Genomic DNA, 20,065 nt, shown 5'->3' with positions numbered 1-20,065 from the left:
GAATAATAAACCCAGAGGTTTAAAAATATTGATCAGAGAAATATCATAATCGAAAAAGGAATAAAAAGAGTAGGTAGAGGGAAAGAAAATGAAGTAGATTCTGAAGATGTATGTTTAATTTGTTGTGATGTTTTCTGAATATTGAGTTGCACAGTTTTAGTCCCACCACAATCTCCAGTAATAAAAAAGGAAAGGCTTAGCCAAACAAACCCCAAATGCTCAATTTCTTAAAGAACAAGTAAAAAAAAACTAGTGGAATCTTTAATGCTATTTAGAGTTTTTTTCCCCTACCCACTTATTTATGTATGTGTCATTTTCTTAGAAATTCATCCTGAAGTATTTAGTAAAATTTCCTTCTGACTACATTTTTCTTGTCATGAAACATTTTTGATTTTTAAAATCTGATTTTGGAAATACAAACATAAAACAGTTTGTCTGTTTCTGTTAAAGAAACTTTTTTAATGTAAGAAAAACAGTTTTATTTCTTCCATTTATAGTATATTCCTCTTATTAATTAATTATAATTTTATTCAATTAATTATTTTATTTTCAGTCATGTTCCTGAAAGAAGTGACAGATCAGTTTTGTTAAAACAAGAAGAACCAGAGTTGTTCAAAAAAGTTTACTAAAAACTTTCAAAATTCAATTCTGTCCCATCATTGATGTTTTTCTACCCTGGACTAAGTTCTTGATTTATAGCCTTTCCTTATCTAAATAATCACCTTCTTCCACATATTCCTGCCCAGTCACTGAAAGTAGAATCCAAGATTATCCTTATTGGATGTTAGGTAAGTGATAAATGAGGTGAATATTTGCTTCTTCATAGAAAAGCTCATCAAGAGCCTGAGAATAATTTTTATTTAGTAATTCCTGCTCTCTGCTAGTTTTGTTATTCTTAAGTCTGCTTGTTTTACTGAAAGTGAATTATTATTATTATTTTATTTCTTGAATTAAAGGGCTGACTTAGAAATTTAAGAACTGAAAAGCAAAGGATAAATATTTTAATACCTAAATAGATAAGTAACTGTAGCAATGCCACTAAACTTGGAAGGGATACTTTTTTTTGAAGGACCTATCTTGTTTGACTTGCAATTGCAATCTCCCTGTCTTATACCCTGATTATCAATTAACAATTACTGCTAACTCTTGTTTAGTCATTATCAACAATCAGTCTATCACATGCTAAAGTTGATCATAGATGCTACTGTATGCCATTTTAAATAAAGTTTCGAGGTCATGGGCTGGACAGATCAATCATTGGCTTTGAAGACATAATGAAGACACTGAAATGGCCAGGTCATACTATTCCAAGAACCCACTAGTTAAACGCTCCCAAAGGATGTCTAATTGGCTCAGCTCAAGACAAAGACCAATGAGTGTGCTTGGTCCATTGCTTTTATTAGTGTATTTTATTTAATGTTGTTACTTGTATATTTGTAATTTTTTTAATTTAGAACAAGCAACCCTAGATTCCATATACTGAGACAGAAAGATAGGATACAGGAATATCAAATTAAAAACTAATGTTCTCTTCATAATCAGAAACATTCTCTGGCTGTAAACTTTTTTAGGTGCTGAAATTTATGCCAGAAAAGGAAGACTTTTAAAAAGCCTGTTAACTAATGCTACACCATCATAAGAACCTGAGGCATTGATAAATACTTGTGTCCCAGGTCCTTGTGATAGGTAGTCTTCAACTTACAACAGATCATTTAGTGACCATTTGAACTTACGACACTGAAACAAGTGACTTATAACCATTTTTCACAATTACAACCATGGCAGCTTTTCCACTGATCGCATGATCAAAATAAGATGCTTGAAACTGATTCATATTTATGATGACTACAGTGATCTGGGATCAGGTGACTGTTTTGCAATCATCTAACCAGCAAAGTCAAGGACGAAGCTGAACACTTATTATGTAACAAGTGTATCACTAACTTATTACTAACTTAACAACTGCAAGCTTAACAATTGTAGCAAGAAAGATCGTAAAATGGGGCTAAATTTGCAACAACTGTCTCACTTAGCAACAGAAATTTTGGGCTCAGTTTTTATCACAAGTTGATGACTATAGATCTAGCTCCTAATATGGGTTCTTGAATGCACTGAAGATAATAATAATATAATTTTGCATTTTCAGAATACTTTTTAACATTCGCAACTTGTTATCCATACTACAGTTCTCTAAAGTTGTTTGATTCATGGCACAGTGGCATTTTATATATTAAATATATTCATTTGTTTGATGTTCAGCTATCTTTTCATACAGACGCTTGAGATGGCCTATATACCTCCTCCAAATCTCACTGCAGTAGCAACTCAGTAAGTAAATTTGGTTATAAATTAATGATTGAGCCAAGTCTGGCCCCGGTAAGTTTCTACTAGTGAGTGTACAGTAGAACCTAGTTTTTTCTAGTGTAGGCCTATAGTATCCTTACTCTGCCAAATAAATGTGTTATTGCCAGGCCTGAGGAGAGGGGGGTTCAGCCAGTACATTGTTCTGGGGCCCATGGAGAAATTTTTGGAGCTCAAATTTAAAAAAAGAAAAGCAGTGGGACAGTGTGTCAACCGGAAATCCCCCAGCGGGGGTGGTGGAGGTGGACGGGGGTGTGGCTTGCAGCAAAACACTCTAAAGCTCTAAACACTCTAAATCAACTCATTGGAGGGCAAATGGCAAGGAAGAAAGTCATATCCTTCCCACGCAGCTTGTCAAAATTCTTCATGCCAAAAGGAAGGAGGTGCCACTGTTCACTTAGTCAGAAGATCTGTGCGCACCAGCCGTGCCAAAGGGTAACTGGCAAAAGGTGGCTTTAAAATGCAGAAGGATAAACCAGAGGAGGAGAGGGAGGGCAGGTGAGGGAAGTTTCACTTTTCTTTCATTTGTATAGACTAGAATACAAATGAATCATTCTTCTCCCAGTCCAAAAAAAAAACTACTTGTGGGCTGCATGGACTCCAACACTGCTTCTCCGTACTTCGTCCTCACCCCTCACCCTGCTTCCCAATCTGCTTTGCTGCCCTGGCAGCCCCCCCTTTTTAATGAGCCTCTTGGAGGCCCTCGTGGTCATGTTAATGTGTAGGTGAGGGGGCCCATACAGGGGTGGGATTCAAAAATTTTAACAACCAATTGTGTGGGTGTGACTTGGTGGGTATGGCTTGGTGGTCATGTGATTGGTTGGCGTGGCCAACTCAACATCACTCATGTCAAGGGGCACTTCTCCTTGCCTGGCCTTTCATGACAGTGGGGATGCTGCAACGGTCGTATGTGAAAAATGGTCATGTCACTTTTTTCAGTGCCATTGTAACTTTGAATAACTAAATGAACTAACTAAATGAACTGTTGTAAGTCAAGGATTACCTGTACAAAAATACAAAAAGCTTCTTTGCTTCCCTAAATACCAATCATTAGATTAAAAATACCTGCAAGCCAGAGTTACAAATCAGGCAGGGTGCCAGAGCACCTTGAGGAATTAAAATAGTTAAAATGCAATGATAACTATCAGGACCAACTCTTGTTCATAAAGTGAAACTCTTTAGCAGAGAGGTCATTTAAGCTCTCCAGAAAGAGCACATCCAGGAAAAGCAATCCTTAGATCCATTTGCACCACTTAAAGATACCAGCTGGTCTCACTCATCTCACAAGATAGCCTAAAGAAAGCATCCAGATTTAAGGAAAGGTAACATGCCCCTCCACCAGAAAGGCAGTAAAAATCAGTGCCAAGCTTGCATCCTGCCTCTTGAAATGACACACCAAAAAGACAGTGCCATATACCACTAAAGCAGTGAAGGAAGACCTCCTTCCCAGATAGAAAAAGAAACCATAAAGCAGGAAAAAATTCAAACATAATATAAATAATTAAATCACAACAGTAGCTTAAACCAATTAAACAAATAGACACAGGAACTAGCCAGATTTCTCAAAACAGTTTCTTTTCAGGAACAGAGATTAATCTTTTTCCTTCCAAACAAAGCTGAATAGGGAAAATTATCCCAACAATAAACACAGGATTAAACGTCACCAAGCACAGAATTACATTTCACCAAAAACCAGTTTTAGACCAAAACTCAGAAAGGGTATGTAAACTCATGTTTGAATATCAATCTTTCTAGCTAGCCAAGAAGTATTTCCAACAGCAGTGTAAAAAGCTTAAAACAACCCTTCCCCTTTAACAAAGTATCAAGAAAAAAGAAAAAAACTCCTTCGGAGACATACTGCCAAGAATGTAATAAGGGTGGAAAAAAACAAAAGGAGATTTCTTCTAAATACCAGTTCTCCGAACTGTTTAGAAAGTTAACAAGGGGTTCTATAGAACCGGTCAGAACCTGTAAAATCCCACGCCTGGGACCATATTAGTCTTGTTCTGACACTTAATAATTCTCTTGGAGGCCCTGGTTATTCACAAATGCTATGGATTATGTACTTGAAGCATGGCAGCTGGCATTATATGCAATGGTATAATTTCCAAATTATTGTTCTGAAGAAAACAGAAACATCTTAAAGTGAGATTTGAACTCTGAACTTCCTAGAATGTAATAATACTTATAATATTTTAAATTTGAAAATTTTAAACTATAACTTGACAGCAAAAGAGTCCTGTCCTAGAAACCAGGAAAAAATATTTATGGCTCCTATGTTGCCCAATGAAGCTTTAATTTCAGAAAGTGATTATATTCTGCTTGTTCTAAATCATCCAGAAGGAGCAGCTGTGACTCCATTTCACCAGGCCTTCAATGAGCATTTATTTATAGCTTAAAGGTAAATTTTGTTGCTCACCACTGAAAGTCTAAACTAAAGTATTACCTCTGAGAGCCATAATAAAATGAAGAGAAATAAACATGCATAAAATTTCTTACTCACAATTGTCCTGCTTTGAAGGGGATTTTCCACCCTGGAAAGGGGCAGAATGCATGTTTGTTGTTCAAAAAATTAAAGAGAAAAGGCTTTTCTTTCAAATAACTTTTATATAGATATAAAATGTTGTATGTGGAGTTCCTTATTGGATAAACAAACAGTTAACTAATAAATGATATTCCCAGATGGTTTACAAACAAAGAAGTAACAAAAAAGGACCATATTAATTTTTATTCCATTTTCAAGGAAAGTGGGAAAATCAATATTTGTTTAATGGGGGAAAGCAATATTGGAGGCAGGAAATAAAGAAATTAGGAAAGAAGAAAAAAGGGGAGGAAAGAAAATGAAGTTATCTAATTCTTATAATATTTGTTAAATGTAATATCTAATATCCATTAAATGTTGTGAGTCTTCTTTTGGCAAGGAAAAACAGTGTGGTTTTCTCAAAAAGCAAATAAGGATGTTAGCAGACTACAGCATTTTTGCTTGCCAGAAGAGGATTGTTTATAGTTTTAAATAAGATCTCTATTAAAGTTACTGTAAGGAATTGGAAGGGATTTTTTAAAATAAAACAAATATATTCTATAGTAATTTTTTCCCATTTGTTCTGTTTAGTTTTGAAGGATGGACCTTAATTTGTAGCTCTCACATTTAAGGTGTTCTTTTGATATAAAATACCTGACATAAATTCTCTCTCTTAAAAAAAAACTAGATTTCTCATCTATATTTAGTCATATCTTTATATATGACTTTTCTTTATGCTTAAAAATGGGGGATTCTTAATTATTTTCATGAGTTTATGTAATATCACTTGCACTTGTCCATCTGGAGTGCTATGATTTAAAACCTGCTCATTCTGGAAAATAGGGGAGTATCGAGAAAGAAAAGAGTTGGCATTTGTTTCAATATAATAATGATTTATAATTAACGGCTACTTTATCTCTTTGCTGCCAGCTAGTTGCCAACTAGATTTTTTTGCAACACCAATACAGTAATCATGCTATAATAGCAGTAGCACTTAAACTTATATACCACTTCACAGTGCTTTACAGCCCTCTCTAAGCCATTTACAGAGCCAGCATATGCAAGAAATGTGTCAATCCCAATAAAATTCTGGCATTGCAGTACTAAACATATCTGAAATTAAAGCTTATAGTAGTATTTGCTGCCAAGCAGCAACCATACAGCTAGTTCTTATTTACCAACCATGTGCTTAGTGATTATTCAAAGTTACAACAATGCTGAATAATGAGACTCAATGATAGGTCCATGAAGTTGAGGTTATTGCAACACCCTTCTTATAACCCATGTCTATCAACCACATCCATTTACAACAGTCACACAATCCCATGGCCATATATGATCACCATTTGTGACCTTCACAGCCAGATTCCAACAAACAAAGTCAATGGAAAAGCTATCTAGAGTGGCAAGTTATGGTCACATGACATCTCATTTAACAACTCACAATGATTTGCTTAGTGACCACAGCAGGAAATTACAAACTCTTGGTCACATAAACACATTTTACTTTATGATAATGTTGCTTAGGAACAGTGTTCTCAGTACCAACTACAATTGATAAATAAGGACTATCTATAGTTATGAACAGGTGATAAGACCATAATCATATAGAAATTTACCTGGAAGAATAAGCTTCACTAAAAACTTATAGAGTTTTTCTGAAAATTTGGCAAATTGCTCAGTTAATATTCTGTTCCCTTCCTTAATTCGGAGTTCTCTTCATACACATAATCTTCAACTTACAGTTGGCCATTTAACAACATTCATAGTCACAATGGTTTTGGAACAGGTGCTTTATGGTGTGTAAAGCATTTCTAGCCATCATAAAATATTGCATCATCCCATCTGCTCTTTACACTTTTTCTAGGGTTTCAGCATCTTTTTGCTATTGTGGCAAGCAGAACTGCAATACTCCAAGTGTGACTTCAGTAGTGCAGTATAAAATACTATCATGAACTTCCGGGTGGGGCTTCTTCGGCGATGGACCGAAATCTGCGATTGTGTGCAGTTTCGATCCGTGCTCACCACTGGAGCGCCCCGAGCCATTTGGATTTGGGGCTGAAGCCACCCTGTAGAGGTGGTGAAGAAGAGGGAGACCGCCAGCAGGGTTGAGGAGAGCTGCATCTCTCCCCCTCAGCTGGCCATTACTCCCTTTCCCAAAGGCAGTTGCAGTGGTGGTCAGAAATGGCCATCTCAAAGAAAAACCTGACCGGACAAGATTGTGCAGGAGAAAGTTAAAAGGAGAAAGTTTTGACTGACCAGGATGAACTGAGAAAACATCTATGTAAGGTACCCTGAAATTTGAACTATAAAGATTAATATTATTCCTAAAGAAGAACTTTAAGTGGTGAAGGAGAAGGGGAAAGGGAAAAGACTTGGGTTTTTTCTCTCTCACATTGATAGTCTTAATTGACTTTGAATGTTAAGAAGAAGAGATCCAAACAAGAAATTGATATTGATCCACTTTGACATTAATAGGCAATTTTAAGCTGAAAATTAAGTGTCAAAGGGATAATAAAGACTTTTGGATATTTTAAAACTTACAAAAGAAGAAAAGCAGAGGGGGAAAAAGGGTGGGATCTGGAAAAATGGAGACCACCTGGAAGTAAAGAGAATTAACAGTGGAATTTCAATAAGACTCCTAAAAGATACATTGTAGCTGAAACTTTGTTACAAGATAACAGAGTCCCCGGAAAGAAAAAGTGAAAAAAGAAGCAAGAAGAAACAGCTTTGGATTATTTGGTAATTTTTGGAATTTTGGATATTGGATTTTAAGGATATGAACTAAAATTAATTGGGGGGTTGTTTAAAAGTGTTTAAAATGGCATCACTCCTTGAAGAGCTGAAAATGATACTTAAACAACAGAAAGAAGACGCACAAGAGGGAAGAAGAACCTTTGGCTTCATATTTCAATTTTTAGAAATAGAGATTCTGAACTATGAAAAACAACAAGAAACACACAGCAATTTTATATGATATGGGATTTGTTTTATCAATGGTTGGATAAAAAGGTATGGTAATATAATAGACTAGATAATTTTGTGATAGAAATTTAATAGATTGATATAAAACATAATACAGATATATATAACCACTGGTTGAAAGTATAACATAAATTTTAAGATAAAATGTGGAACATCTCATATAAAATGATGGAATAAATAGTTTAGTCATGGATGATTAATAACTGATAAATGCATAAACATATGTTAGTTTGACAATGTGAAGATTGATATAAATTGTGAGTAAATGACTACAAAAGTATAGCACAAAAGATACATAACCAACTGACACACTGTATGTATATAAAATGGAAGAGGATTTTATATTTTTGTATGTGTATGTTTGTGTTTAAAAATAAAAAACTTTATCTAAAGAAAACGAAAAACAACAAGAAACACTCGTAGAACAAGAAGGGCGGGACAAAGAAGAAGCCATCTTTAATGATCAAATAACTTTAAGTGGGGTAAAAAAGGGAAAGGAGGGGAAAGGAGTTAAAAACTTAAGACCTGAAAAAACAACCAAAAAGAAAAGTAGTTTGAAAAGTAATTATAACATTAGGAAGAAGCAGAAGAGAGGAGCACAGAAGGGAGAATCAGAGAGAAAGGGGGACAAAAAGGGGAGGGAGAAGAAAAGGGGGAAGATGGAAAGGATAAGAAGTTATAAAGGACAGAAACAGGATATAAAGAAGCAGGGAAAATGTACAAGGATTAAAGGTTTAAGCCTACTTAAAAGACATAGAGATAATGGTTAAAAATTTAACTGAAAGAGAGGATTCTACAAAGGTACATGAGATAGCATTGTTACATTAGAAATAGTAAAGAGTTAGAAAATGTAAAATACAGATGATTAAAGTGCAGATATAATTGGCGTTGTTATATAATGAAATGTTTGTTAATAAATGAATAAGAGAATGAAAATAGGAAAGGATGAGAATATTTTAACTGCTTTCTATGATTTATAAAAGTATAATGGAAAAGAAATATGAAAAGACTTTTAATGGAATTAATATCAGTTGACAGGATGAATTTGACTATATTATTGACTATATTGTTTAATTAAAAACAGTAATGAGCTAGAAAATATGAAATACAGGTGATTAAAGTGAATGTCAACTGATACTACTAAGTAATGGAATGTTTGTTAATAATTAAATGAAATAAAGAAAGGGAATAAAAGCAGGAAAAGACAGAAATATTTTAATTCTCTTTAATGAATTATAAAACTTAATTGAAAAAAATAAGTATTTTATTTACTATTGTTTTATATATATATATATTCTTTTTAAAAACTTAGTGTGTATTTTTAAGGGAATGTACCAAGCAGAATCTGATTGACAAGAGTTATGTGTTATAAAATAGAGGTTAGATATTGAGTGTTATAATTGTAAAGGCATAAATCCAATTTTAAATAAGATTTGAATGGATAAAAATTAAAAGATACAAAGGTGTTATACTCCAGTTAGTAACTATAGGGAAAAACTTGTTTTATGAGAAAAGAAAATATGAAATTGAAACAGGACAGACTGAAGTATAAATATAATGATTAGAAATTGAAACTTAGGAAATAATATATAATTGAAAATGTTAAAATAATTATAAGATATGGAATAGAATATAAAGATGGATACGTAACCGAGTTTATGTCTATATGGAGAAATGATAACCCAGGATCATGTTGTTCTCAAAAAAAGATATTTTATTTGTATTATGTTTTGTGAAAACCCAAATAAAACTTTATTTAAAAAAATACTATCACTTCTTGTGATCTTGATACTATCCTTCTGTTGATGCAGCATTGGCTTTTTGGGCAGCTGCAACACATTGCTGGCTCATATGTAAATGGTGGTTCATTAGGAAACCTAGATCCCTTTCACAGATACTAGTGTTGGGGCAGGTATTGCCTATTCCTGCTTAATTGCAGAACCTTACTTTTATCACCAATGAACTGCATCTTTTTGGATTGGACCCAATGCTTAAGTCTATCAAGATCCTTCTGAATCTTGAGTCTTCCAAAGTATAGGTAGTCCTTGACTTATGACCACAACTGAACCCAAAGTTAATGTTGCTAAGCAAGATATTTGTTAAGTGAGTTTTCCCCCATGTTATGATCTTTCTTGCAATAGTTGTTAAGTGAATCACTGCAGTTGTTAAATTGTTAACAACCTTGTCTCTCAGAAGATCCCAAAATGTTATAATATGACCCTGGGGCATTACAACTGTCATAAATATGTACCAGTTGCCAAGTATCTGAATTGATCACATGAAAATGGTCACAAGCAGGGGTGGGATTCAAATTTCTTAACAACCAGTTCTGTGTGCATGGCCTAATTTGTGGGTGTGGCTTGGTGATCATGTGACTGGGTGGGTGTGGGTTGTTGACTGGGTGTGGCTTGGTGGTCACTGACTGGGTGGGCATGCTTGTATGTAAATATTTATGTAAATATTCAATTTTTTATTAAAAAAAAGAGCAACTTTTACCCAAAATGAGGCAAAGCAGACAGGCAGATTGAGTTGCTCACAGAATCAGAGTCACTCACAGATCTACCTTTCTGCAATCTGCTGCCTGAGTCTGCACTGAAAAATAGAAGCTTCAGTCCTAAGGAAGGTTCAGCTCTGCTCTCAGGCCATTTCTCCCCCCCACCCCCTGAATTCCACCCCTAGTTGGCCCTTAGGGAAGACTCCTGGGTGAAGGCAAAGCAGTACAACAGCGATTTAGATTAGCTAGAAGCAAGAAATCCGATGATTTCCTGCTTTCTAGGTAATCTAAATCATGTGGCACAGCTGATAGTTAGAAAAGCTGAGCACCCGGGGGGGCGGGGGGGGGAGGAAAAATAGCAGCTTACCAAAAATTAGGCAAAGGCACAACACAGGCAAGTTGGATGGTGTGTATGCAAGATAAGGAGTGACTGGGCAGGGAGTGGTGGGTGGGGAGTGGCGGGGCGAGCCAGTGGTGCGATTTGCCAGTTCTCCAAACTGCACAGAATCATAACAACCGGTTCTATAGAACCAGTCTGAACAGGTAGGATCCCACTCCTGGTCATAAATTACTTATTTTAGTGTCATTGTTACTTTGAATGGTCACTAAATGAATGGTTGTCAGTCAAGGGCTATGTGTATTAGCAATTCCCCCCAGCTTAATATCTTCTGTAAATTGGATGAGCATCACTTCAATTTTTTCATCTAGATCACATATGAAGATGTTGAAGAGCATTTCATATGTGGCTAAGGGCCTAAGTCAGAAATTTGAGGTTCCACTCTGCTTACTTCCTTCTATATAGATGTTGTTCAATTGAGGATCAACACGGAATGAAGGTGGATCAGCCAATTGCAAACCCATCTGGTGGGGGGGACTATCTACCCTGCATTTTTCTGTCTTTACCAAGAAGTAGGCTATGATCTACTTTATTAAATACCTTACTGACATCTAAGTATACTATATCCACAATATCCACATAGTAATCACTTTGTTCATTTCTAGATACTCACAAATCTGCTTCTTCTTTGTTCAAAGCAATTAGGTTGTCTCTCATGGTGCTGCTTTTGGTAGTTTGGTCTATTTTGTCCTTTTCCATAAAGACAGGTGACAGAAGGGATTAAGCAGAACTGCTGCTTGTCACTTCTTGCTACCATCTCTCATTAGTGAATTAATCATTTTTGTTTATCATAATTTAATATCATCATCATCATCATCATCTGCTTTATTCATTAAACATGAAACTCAGTCAACTAGGTATCAATCAAGTATCTTCTTAAAATATATGATATTCCAAGTAGCATAGTTTTTTTGCAATTCTGCTGGTGTTATTATAGGAAGCTGCAATTTCTTGATCTGTTTTGTAAAATTCTTGGACATGGTACCAAGTGCCGCAATGACAATGGATATCGTTACATGTTTCATCCATAACTATGTAGTTTCGATAGCCAGGTCGTAATATTTCATGATTTTTTTCCACTTCTTTTTCTTAGACTCTGGTGTCTCCTGGTACAACGATATCAAAAAATTGTATGCTTCGGCCCTCGACAACCATAATATCTGGTGTGTTGTGTTCCAAATGATGATCCATCTATATTTGAAAGTCCCACAAGATCTTCACCGTCTCATTTTTGACAACTTTTTCCACTTTATGTTCCCATGACAGGTAGGGTGTATTTTTTACACAATGACCAGTAGATTAATTTAGCAACTTGATCATGTCTAGCTTTGTAGAAAGTTTGCGCGATTTTGCTGCACTCACATATTAAGTGTGAAACAGTTTGAACTTTGTCCTTGGAAAGTCAGCAGTTTGGATTGTCAATGGATTTTTGTATCTTTGCTTTCATGGCATTAGTTTATACTTGTTTTTGAGCAGCAAGTATTAAATCTTCCGTTTCTTTCTTGATGGTTCCTCTCTTAAGCCAGGCCCATGTCAAATTGTTATTACATTTTCCTTCAATGTTTTTCAAGTGCTGTCCATGCAAAGCTCTGGTTTTCCATTCATTTAATCTGTCATCCAACTGTTTTTCCTTATATTCTGTCCTTGTTTCTGTTGTTTTTATAATGTTGTTGTTATCATTATTTGCATGTGTTGTTTTTATAATGTTGTTGTTATCATTATTTGCATTTGTTGCAAGTCTTAGTTCATTCTGGGCCTTGGCTTTCCTGACTTTATCCTTGCAAATTTGAGCTTTTCCTTATGTTATTTGCCCTTGAAAATCATTGATGGCATTGCTATTCATGTTAATGAATTCATGTTAATGAATGATTTTGGTTAAAACATACTCATATTTTCTCAGTAAAATGTTGATTTTGTCTTTTGCCAGATATGTGAAGGGAAATATTTAGCTTTCCATCTAATAAAGAAATGTTGGGATAGAGAAATGTTTGATGTAGATTGTCAAAATGTACTTCCAGAATATTTTTGTGTGTGTAGAATACTATAAACAAAGTGAAGATGATCATTAACATGTATTTATTTATTTAGCATATGGCATATCACACATGGACTAGAAATATAAATTAACATTTCAACTAGATTAATAGAACTCAATAAAATACAAATGTCAAGAAGATCTGTGTTCAATATCAATGTCTAGGCCATCTAATCACTGAAGTACAGCATTGTTTAAATTTAAAAAAATTGGATATTGGACCAGTATATGCCTTTCAGCTTATAGCCAGTCATGATGTAAACTACAGTTTGACATGGGACCTCACATTCACACTGAGGGGAGGATACAGTGTCTCATTTATACATAGAGTCTCAGCAAATGTGAGGTGCAGGATTGTTCATTGCTGACATGTAGTTCAAAGCCTGGCACCTTTTTTTGGTGGGGATTAGAGAAACATACAGATAAGTAAGTAAAACATTTTTTATTTTACAAAGTTACAGATATTATTTGTGCTAATATTTTCTATGGTATATATGTGCTTACTGATACTGTAGGGACAAATTTACATAGTGTGTTCACAGTGCATATGTTGGAAAGACATAATAGGAACTGTAAAAATAGCATGATTCAATTCTTTTTCACATTATATTAGAATACATCCTGTATCTCATGGAAAAATAAAAAATATACGAGGTTGTCAAAGACAAAGTTGTCTGATCACTATCAGCTGACATCAATTTGAGGGCACAGTCAAAAAACAGTGAGTGGTACAACAATATTCTTCAAATATCAGAAAGGATATCACATCAGGAAAGGGCAAAACTAGTTTTCACTTAGCCAAGACTACAGAATCCCAGAATAAGGGATTTAAATTGCAGAAGGCTGATTCTGGCTGTACTTTAAAAAGAAATTCTAAACAGTAAGAGAAGATCCACAAAGAAAGTTGTTCCCAAGAAAAGGAAAAGTCTCCCTTTTACTGAATATAAATTAGTGGAAGCTGAAAATATCCTTTGAGATCGATGGACTAGAGTAGGTTATTAGTACAAAATATTTCCTACTGACCAGTTAAATTTGTTATTACACATATAGAACAACTTTTCTTTCTATCAACAGGATTGGAATGAATGGATGCTTACAATCTGTATTACGGAATCAAAGAGCAAACAGCACCAATCCTTTCTGTTGTGATTGCCAGAGAAACATTAGCAAAACAAGAGATCAAAGCTTGTACTGAATCATCTTACTTTCCTCATATTGTAAAAGTATTTTAAAAATTCACCACAATCCTCTTGGCAGATCAAAATATACAGAATGGTGCCATTCAAATAGTAAATAATAGCAGTGAAAAAAACAAGATTCAAGCTGGGTTCATCCCAGAAACTAGCCAAACATTTTTTGGTTTAGTATATAATACAAATACCACCAGATCAAATGGATTCATCGATGATTGAATATGTATTTGGTTAATTATCTGAATGTATATAGCAGTTTGGTCCTTATTAATAGTATAAAAAGTAAAATTTTTAAGGAGGGGGGGCAATTGCCCTCCTGTGAAATATAAATCACATTTTCCTTCCTTCTTCTGCTGTCCATATATATTGGGATTTCAATTCCCAGATTAACCTGTTGATTTAGACATTTGGGGAGTTTCGGTTCCGTAAAGTTTCAGGGTGGAAAACGCAATTCTATGTGTTTAGAAGGCAAGGCGCAAGAAAAGTGATTGTTTTTTTTAATTGATCACTTCGCTGTTTCTGATGAATCCACTGTTTTGTTTCGTTTCTTTCGACACAAAAACATAGTATTTAACCATAGTATTTTCAAATACATGTGTGATGTCATTCTACTTACGTTCTGACTTATATTTTACTTATTATTTTCACAGCCCTAAATACACAAAAGAAAATTCGAAAAATATATCTCTAGAATTTCTAATCCTTGGGAAAGCGGAGACAGAAAAGCAGAGAAAATTACCCAGCATGCCAAATGACGTCTACTTCCGGCATTCTCACGTGATTGTCTCACGTATCGTTATGGCGGAAACTGCGGAAAAGGTAAAACTTATACATGCAGCAAACTAGTTATTATCAACTGGAGAATCCTTCAGAGTTTCGAAAAATAATTATAAAACGGAAACTTTGGAGATGAGGGCTTTTGTACATTTCTGACTTTGGTGAAATAAAGTAGAAATCCAGCGGGATCGCTGAGTGAACAGACGATAAGAGGAAACTGCTATTACTATATAGATGGGGAGGACCCTAAAGATGTAGAAAAGATGAAAACGGGGAATTTTGAGAAGATAAAATATTCATTTGCTCATATGATGGGGAAGAGTTTAAAGGAAGTATTAAGTGAAAATCATGCACGTTTTCGTTTCGGATTGTAGGGTACCATAGTAATACAATAATTAATTAACTTGCTCTATGACAGTGATTCCTCAATATATAAATCGAACTATAAAAGTATTAAGGTTTTTGGATAACAGTTTCCTCAACTTTAGTGAACTGCTTTTATGAACTTTAGCTGTGACAATCTTAAATTATGGGCTCTGCAGTCTTCAAATTCAATCTCCAAAAGCTTGAAAGGAATTTGAATATAGTGCAACACCTTAAGACAAGTGCTTGCACTTCTAGGAAAATATACAGTTGCTTTAAGACGTTTAGGTAGGTTTTTTGTTCACAACCCTATGTGTTTAAAGCACCTTTTGTAATATTGCATAACCTAAACAGTAAATGTCCAGATTTAGTCTTTGCATTAAATCAAATCTTGTTTAACCATTTGTTGAATTGATTTATAGGTAACAGGCCAAGACAATATGTCAACCTATAAACTATAGTTTACAAACTACAGTGCCTGGTTTTTGCACATCATACTTAATTATGTTAAGTAAGGAATTGTCATAATTTTAATCAAATGCTCAAAAATTTGCAACGGATCAATAAAGTTTATAAGCTGAAAATTAACTTGCTCTCTTTTACTTTATTGCGGAGGAGCAAGAATGTTTCAGAGTTTATTTCATTGACTGCTGAACCGGATTTTATATTTGTTACATTTGCTTTGTACATTTGTTTCTGGTTATTTTTCTGTTCAAAATTGCATTATTTGTTTTATTACTTCTCATAAACAGATTTGTTAGATCTATATTAAGTGAAAAAAATGTGTGTCTACATATGGATGGTAGATGTAAACTTTTGAATGCCAGAATAGAAATTAGATTGTACTCATTTATTAAACTTAAGTGTATATTTTGTTTATGTAAAAGGCCAGCAGTTGATAATTTGATAATAATGAACCCAAACTGGAAATCTGTGAATATATCATTTGCTTTTTCAGAATACTTTGATTCCACAAAGAATTCTACAGTTTGGTGTAATATATAATCAATCTTTTAAAATGATTAGTGATATTCTTCTCCAAAAAATTCAGTACTATCTAGATTTAAATTATGTTCTTTTTATTTTGGCTTGATCATAAAAAACTAATAAAGCTGTGTTTCTCTGATTTTTTTTTTTTATGTCAGCTCTTCAGAATCCTAAAAAATATATTTAAGATATTTAAGGTATAATTTTTCAAAATTGGAAATTGAATATAAAATAGAGGCAGAATGAGAGGTGTCACAGTTGACTGCTGCTTGTTGTTTGCCATATTTCATTTGAGGATGAAACGATAATGGCAGGAAAAGGAGTTTCCATTTGTAGAAGCTGAAATCAGAAAAAAGAGCTGGACGATTAAGAGTGTGTGTGTGTGTGTGTGTGAGAGAGAGAGAGAGAGAGAGAGAAAGGGAGAGGGTTCTTTATTTACAAGTCCAAAGGATTAAAATTATCCACAAATATAATTTTGGAAATGCTAGACACCTAAAAGCAGTTTAAAGCATCTACATTTTAAAAATAAATTCATTAACATTTAAAACTTTTAAATAGCATCTCTGTGATATCTTGAGCTCTGCTGAGTACAATCACCACTAATATTTGAATTATTAGAATTTCAAATTCATTTCCCCCTTTCTTTTTCTTATTCCCCTTTTGTTATAATATTCCAAAGATAAACAATGAAAACAATAATAAAATTCAAAGACATTAAATTATAAAAAAAACTAAACAGAATCAAGAAATCCAAAAAGGCAAAAAGTGCTCTTCAAATTTAAGAAACAAACAAAATATAAAAATATTCTAAGCATGAAACCTATTGAACATAGAGAAATCACTGATTTGCAAAAAACTTATAATAGTTCAGTATTATGGTTATGACATTTTAGTCCATGTTAAACCCTTCTATATTGTTTCCTAATTTTATATTGGTAATATAACACTTTGGAAATTATACTGGTTGTAAGATTAATTGAGATAAATCTTGTTTACATTCTTTAGGCTCTACTATAAAAACCCAGCTTGAATTAATGTTCTCAGTTGTACGGGTCAGAGAATCCAAAGCATGGCTGTCTCCTTCCTTGCTTAAAGACGGAGTCAATCAAAGTTTAGTCCAGCCCCCTTTCCACAGTGCATGCCCAGTTTTTGACTCCATCTTCATGCAAAGAGGATACGAGGAGAGAAAAGATAGAAAATATATGATTAACGCTTTGGATTCTTCAAGAAAAAAGAGAGAAAAGAGAAAGAGTGAAAGTCAGCAAACTATGAGTAAACAAAAGAGCTGGGACCTCATTCCAAGATGGGAAAGCCCCACATAGATGCTTTGTGTTTAAAAGAACAAGTGGCAGCAGCCTCAGTAAGAGTGGGCGGGTTCTCGATTGGCTAGCAGAGAAAGAAGGCTAATTAACAATCACTCAGCCTTCCCATAGTTTTTTAAAAAAGCCAGGAGCCACACAAAGTTTCCGGCACTCTCTAATATGAGCAAATTCAGGCTGAGCGAGTTCCCAAAACAGCCACACAAGCCTACCCAGGAGAAAGGGAGGATAGAGTCCATACTCAGGCTGGTCTGAGCATACTCATTAATGGGCGAAGCTGTTGGGAAGAGCCAAAGGAAATATTATTGCTGAATTTTCTGAAACGGAGGCAGGTCCAGAGGAATAGGAATTTCCTGCCCCCAGCTCAATCAGAGAGCAAAACAGAAAGGAACCCAGAGAGACTGGGAGACCTTCAGAAAGGCATCTCAGCAGGGTGTCCAAGGCAGACGAGGAGGGGGGGGGCATTAAGGAGACAAAAGGCCATTGAGAAGTGCTTCTCAAGGGCTGAAAAGGAGGTAGGGAAGAATGGAAATTCCAGCACTCCAATAGGCAAGCCAATGACAACGAAGTATCAGGAAAAGAGCACAACATTAGAGGGCGCTGAAAAGCAGTCTTTTCAGCCTGCTCTTTGTGTGGATGAAGGAATGAGTGAATCAGAAAGACAATGCTCTCGGGCATGCAGTGAAGAGCCCTCCCGCAAGAGAAGGAGGTTTTCAACAGAGGTTAGCTTTTTTCCCATAGCAACGGGAGCCAGGAAACAGTCCTTTAAAGAGGAAATGAGGGCCATGATGAAAGAAATGATGGCAGAATTCAGAGACAGTCAGGGTAACAGACCCAGCCTGATATATAATGAGAGGAGGCAGGATGCTCATCATCCTACTCAGGCAGGAGGAGTAAGGGAGGAACTGGGGTTCCAGGGAGACAGTTCCAGTAGATCAGACACTCACAGTGAGGCCTCTGTATCAGGATAGGAAGAATATAAGGAGTCAGCCTTTTCAGATGAAGAGGCAAATGAAGCAGAGACCCCAATGTTCACATGTCTATTTCATCACCAGCTGTTTAAGATGCTGCTGGGGAAGCCTAAGATACCAGGGAAAATCACAGGGACAGAAGGGTCTAAGTTAGAACCATCTGATCCCAAAGATAGATTTTTTGCTAGAACCAAGGTTGAAAGTGAATCCATACCTTCACCTGAATTGTTCAGGGAGGTGATGGAAGGATAGTGGGACAGACCAGTTATTTTCCCCACACCAGTGGGGAATGAGAGGAGATTTTACAATGCGGAACTAGCGGACCTAATTCCAGTTCCCACGATAGACAGCCCTGTGGCAGCCTCCACGTCGGCTACAGTGCTGGCTAATGAAGCTGAGGATGGTCTAAAAGGGGAGGATAAGAAAATGGAACAGACCCTACAAAAAGTACACCAGGCCGTGGCATGGTCGGTAAAGGCAACGTCCATGGCATCATTTTTCAGGAGAGCAGTCCTGATATGGCTTGAGCAGATACAGGAAAGGATGCCATCTGGCGATCTTCAATTGCAACGGGATTTGAACAAAATAACTGCTGCAACAGAGTTCATAGCAGATGCCACACTTAATGGGGTCAAGTACGCAACAAAGGCTATCGCAGCTTCAGTGGCTGCAAGGCAACTTGTTTGACACTGCCACTGGCAGGCGGGTCTTAAACATAAATGGAAACTGGCATCCACTCCAGTTAAAGGGGACAAACTTTTCAGGGAGGCTATTGAGCCATTATTGATAGAAACCAAAGACAAGAGGAAGGTCTTACTGAGGAAATTTGGTCAGGCAGATAGGTGATCTTCACCTTATACATGGCAACAGCCCTTTCCTATCTCGGGGGTGGCTTCAACCACTCCCAGGACCCACAGAGACAGTACACACAGTTCCCTACTGGACATCCAGACAGGTCAGGATTCAGAGATTGGGGTGGACAACAGTCCCAGGGAAGGCACCCTTTCAGGAGTTCGACCAGCAAGGCATTCTGGCCTACTAAAGTGACGGCTGGAACAACATGCCCATGGGAGACTGGGCCTATTCACCGACTGATAGGAGACAACAACAACAGACAAGTAGGTCCTAGACACATTAAGAAAAGGCCTAGTTCTAGCATTCATCTCCATACCCCGAGCTCATTCAGAAGATGCCCGACGCCAAGGGACAGAACCAAAAGGGTAATCATGGAAACAGCAGTTGAACATCTGCTGGACATATAGGTGGTACAAGTGGTACCGGAGAACGAACAGGGACAAGGTTTCTATTCAAACCTGTTTGTTGTGCGGAAGGCATCGAGGGGGGTGGAGACCAATTTTGGATCTCAAATTACTAAACATGAACATAGTGTACAGGAAATTCAAGATGCAATCCCTGCAAGCTATACTAGGGAGCATCCGGGAAGGGGATGTCCTGACATCAGTAAACCTCACAGATGCTTACCTACACATACCTATATAATAGACACCAACTCCTGCAAGGTTTACTTGTCACAGTAAAGGCAGGACTGCATAAGGTCATCAATAAACCAAGTGAGCACAGCCCTGGGAGTGACACTGGACTTGCTGTCACAAATATTCGGGAAGATGATATCATGCATCTCGATAGTACCTTGGGCCAGGC

The 20,065-nt window shown here is 36.0% G+C and overlaps 1 protein-coding gene and 1 long non-coding RNA gene across 2 annotated transcripts in view; one reads left to right on the top strand and one right to left on the bottom strand.

The window, feature by feature from the left end:
• LOC148124067 (uncharacterized) overlaps positions 1–20,065 on the bottom strand; it is a 718,603-nt gene that overhangs the window by 617,752 nt on the left and 80,786 nt on the right. The window lies entirely within an intron of this gene.
• Positions 14,731–20,065, top strand: part of VPS41 (VPS41 subunit of HOPS complex) — a 197,998-nt gene continuing 192,663 nt past the window's right edge. Inside the window, exon 1 of the mRNA XM_026702255.2 lies at positions 14,731–14,805. Coding sequence (XP_026558040.2) covers positions 14,731–14,805 — 75 coding nt within the window. The remainder of the gene's footprint in view (positions 14,806–20,065) is intronic.

The sequence above is a fragment of the Pseudonaja textilis genome, chromosome Z (genome assembly GCF_049901715.1).
Source record: "Pseudonaja textilis isolate UNSWEBS1 chromosome Z, rPseTex1.2, whole genome shotgun sequence".
Taxonomy (NCBI): Eukaryota; Metazoa; Chordata; class Lepidosauria; order Squamata; family Elapidae; genus Pseudonaja; species Pseudonaja textilis.
This window is presented reverse-complemented; position numbering and strand designations above follow the sequence as displayed.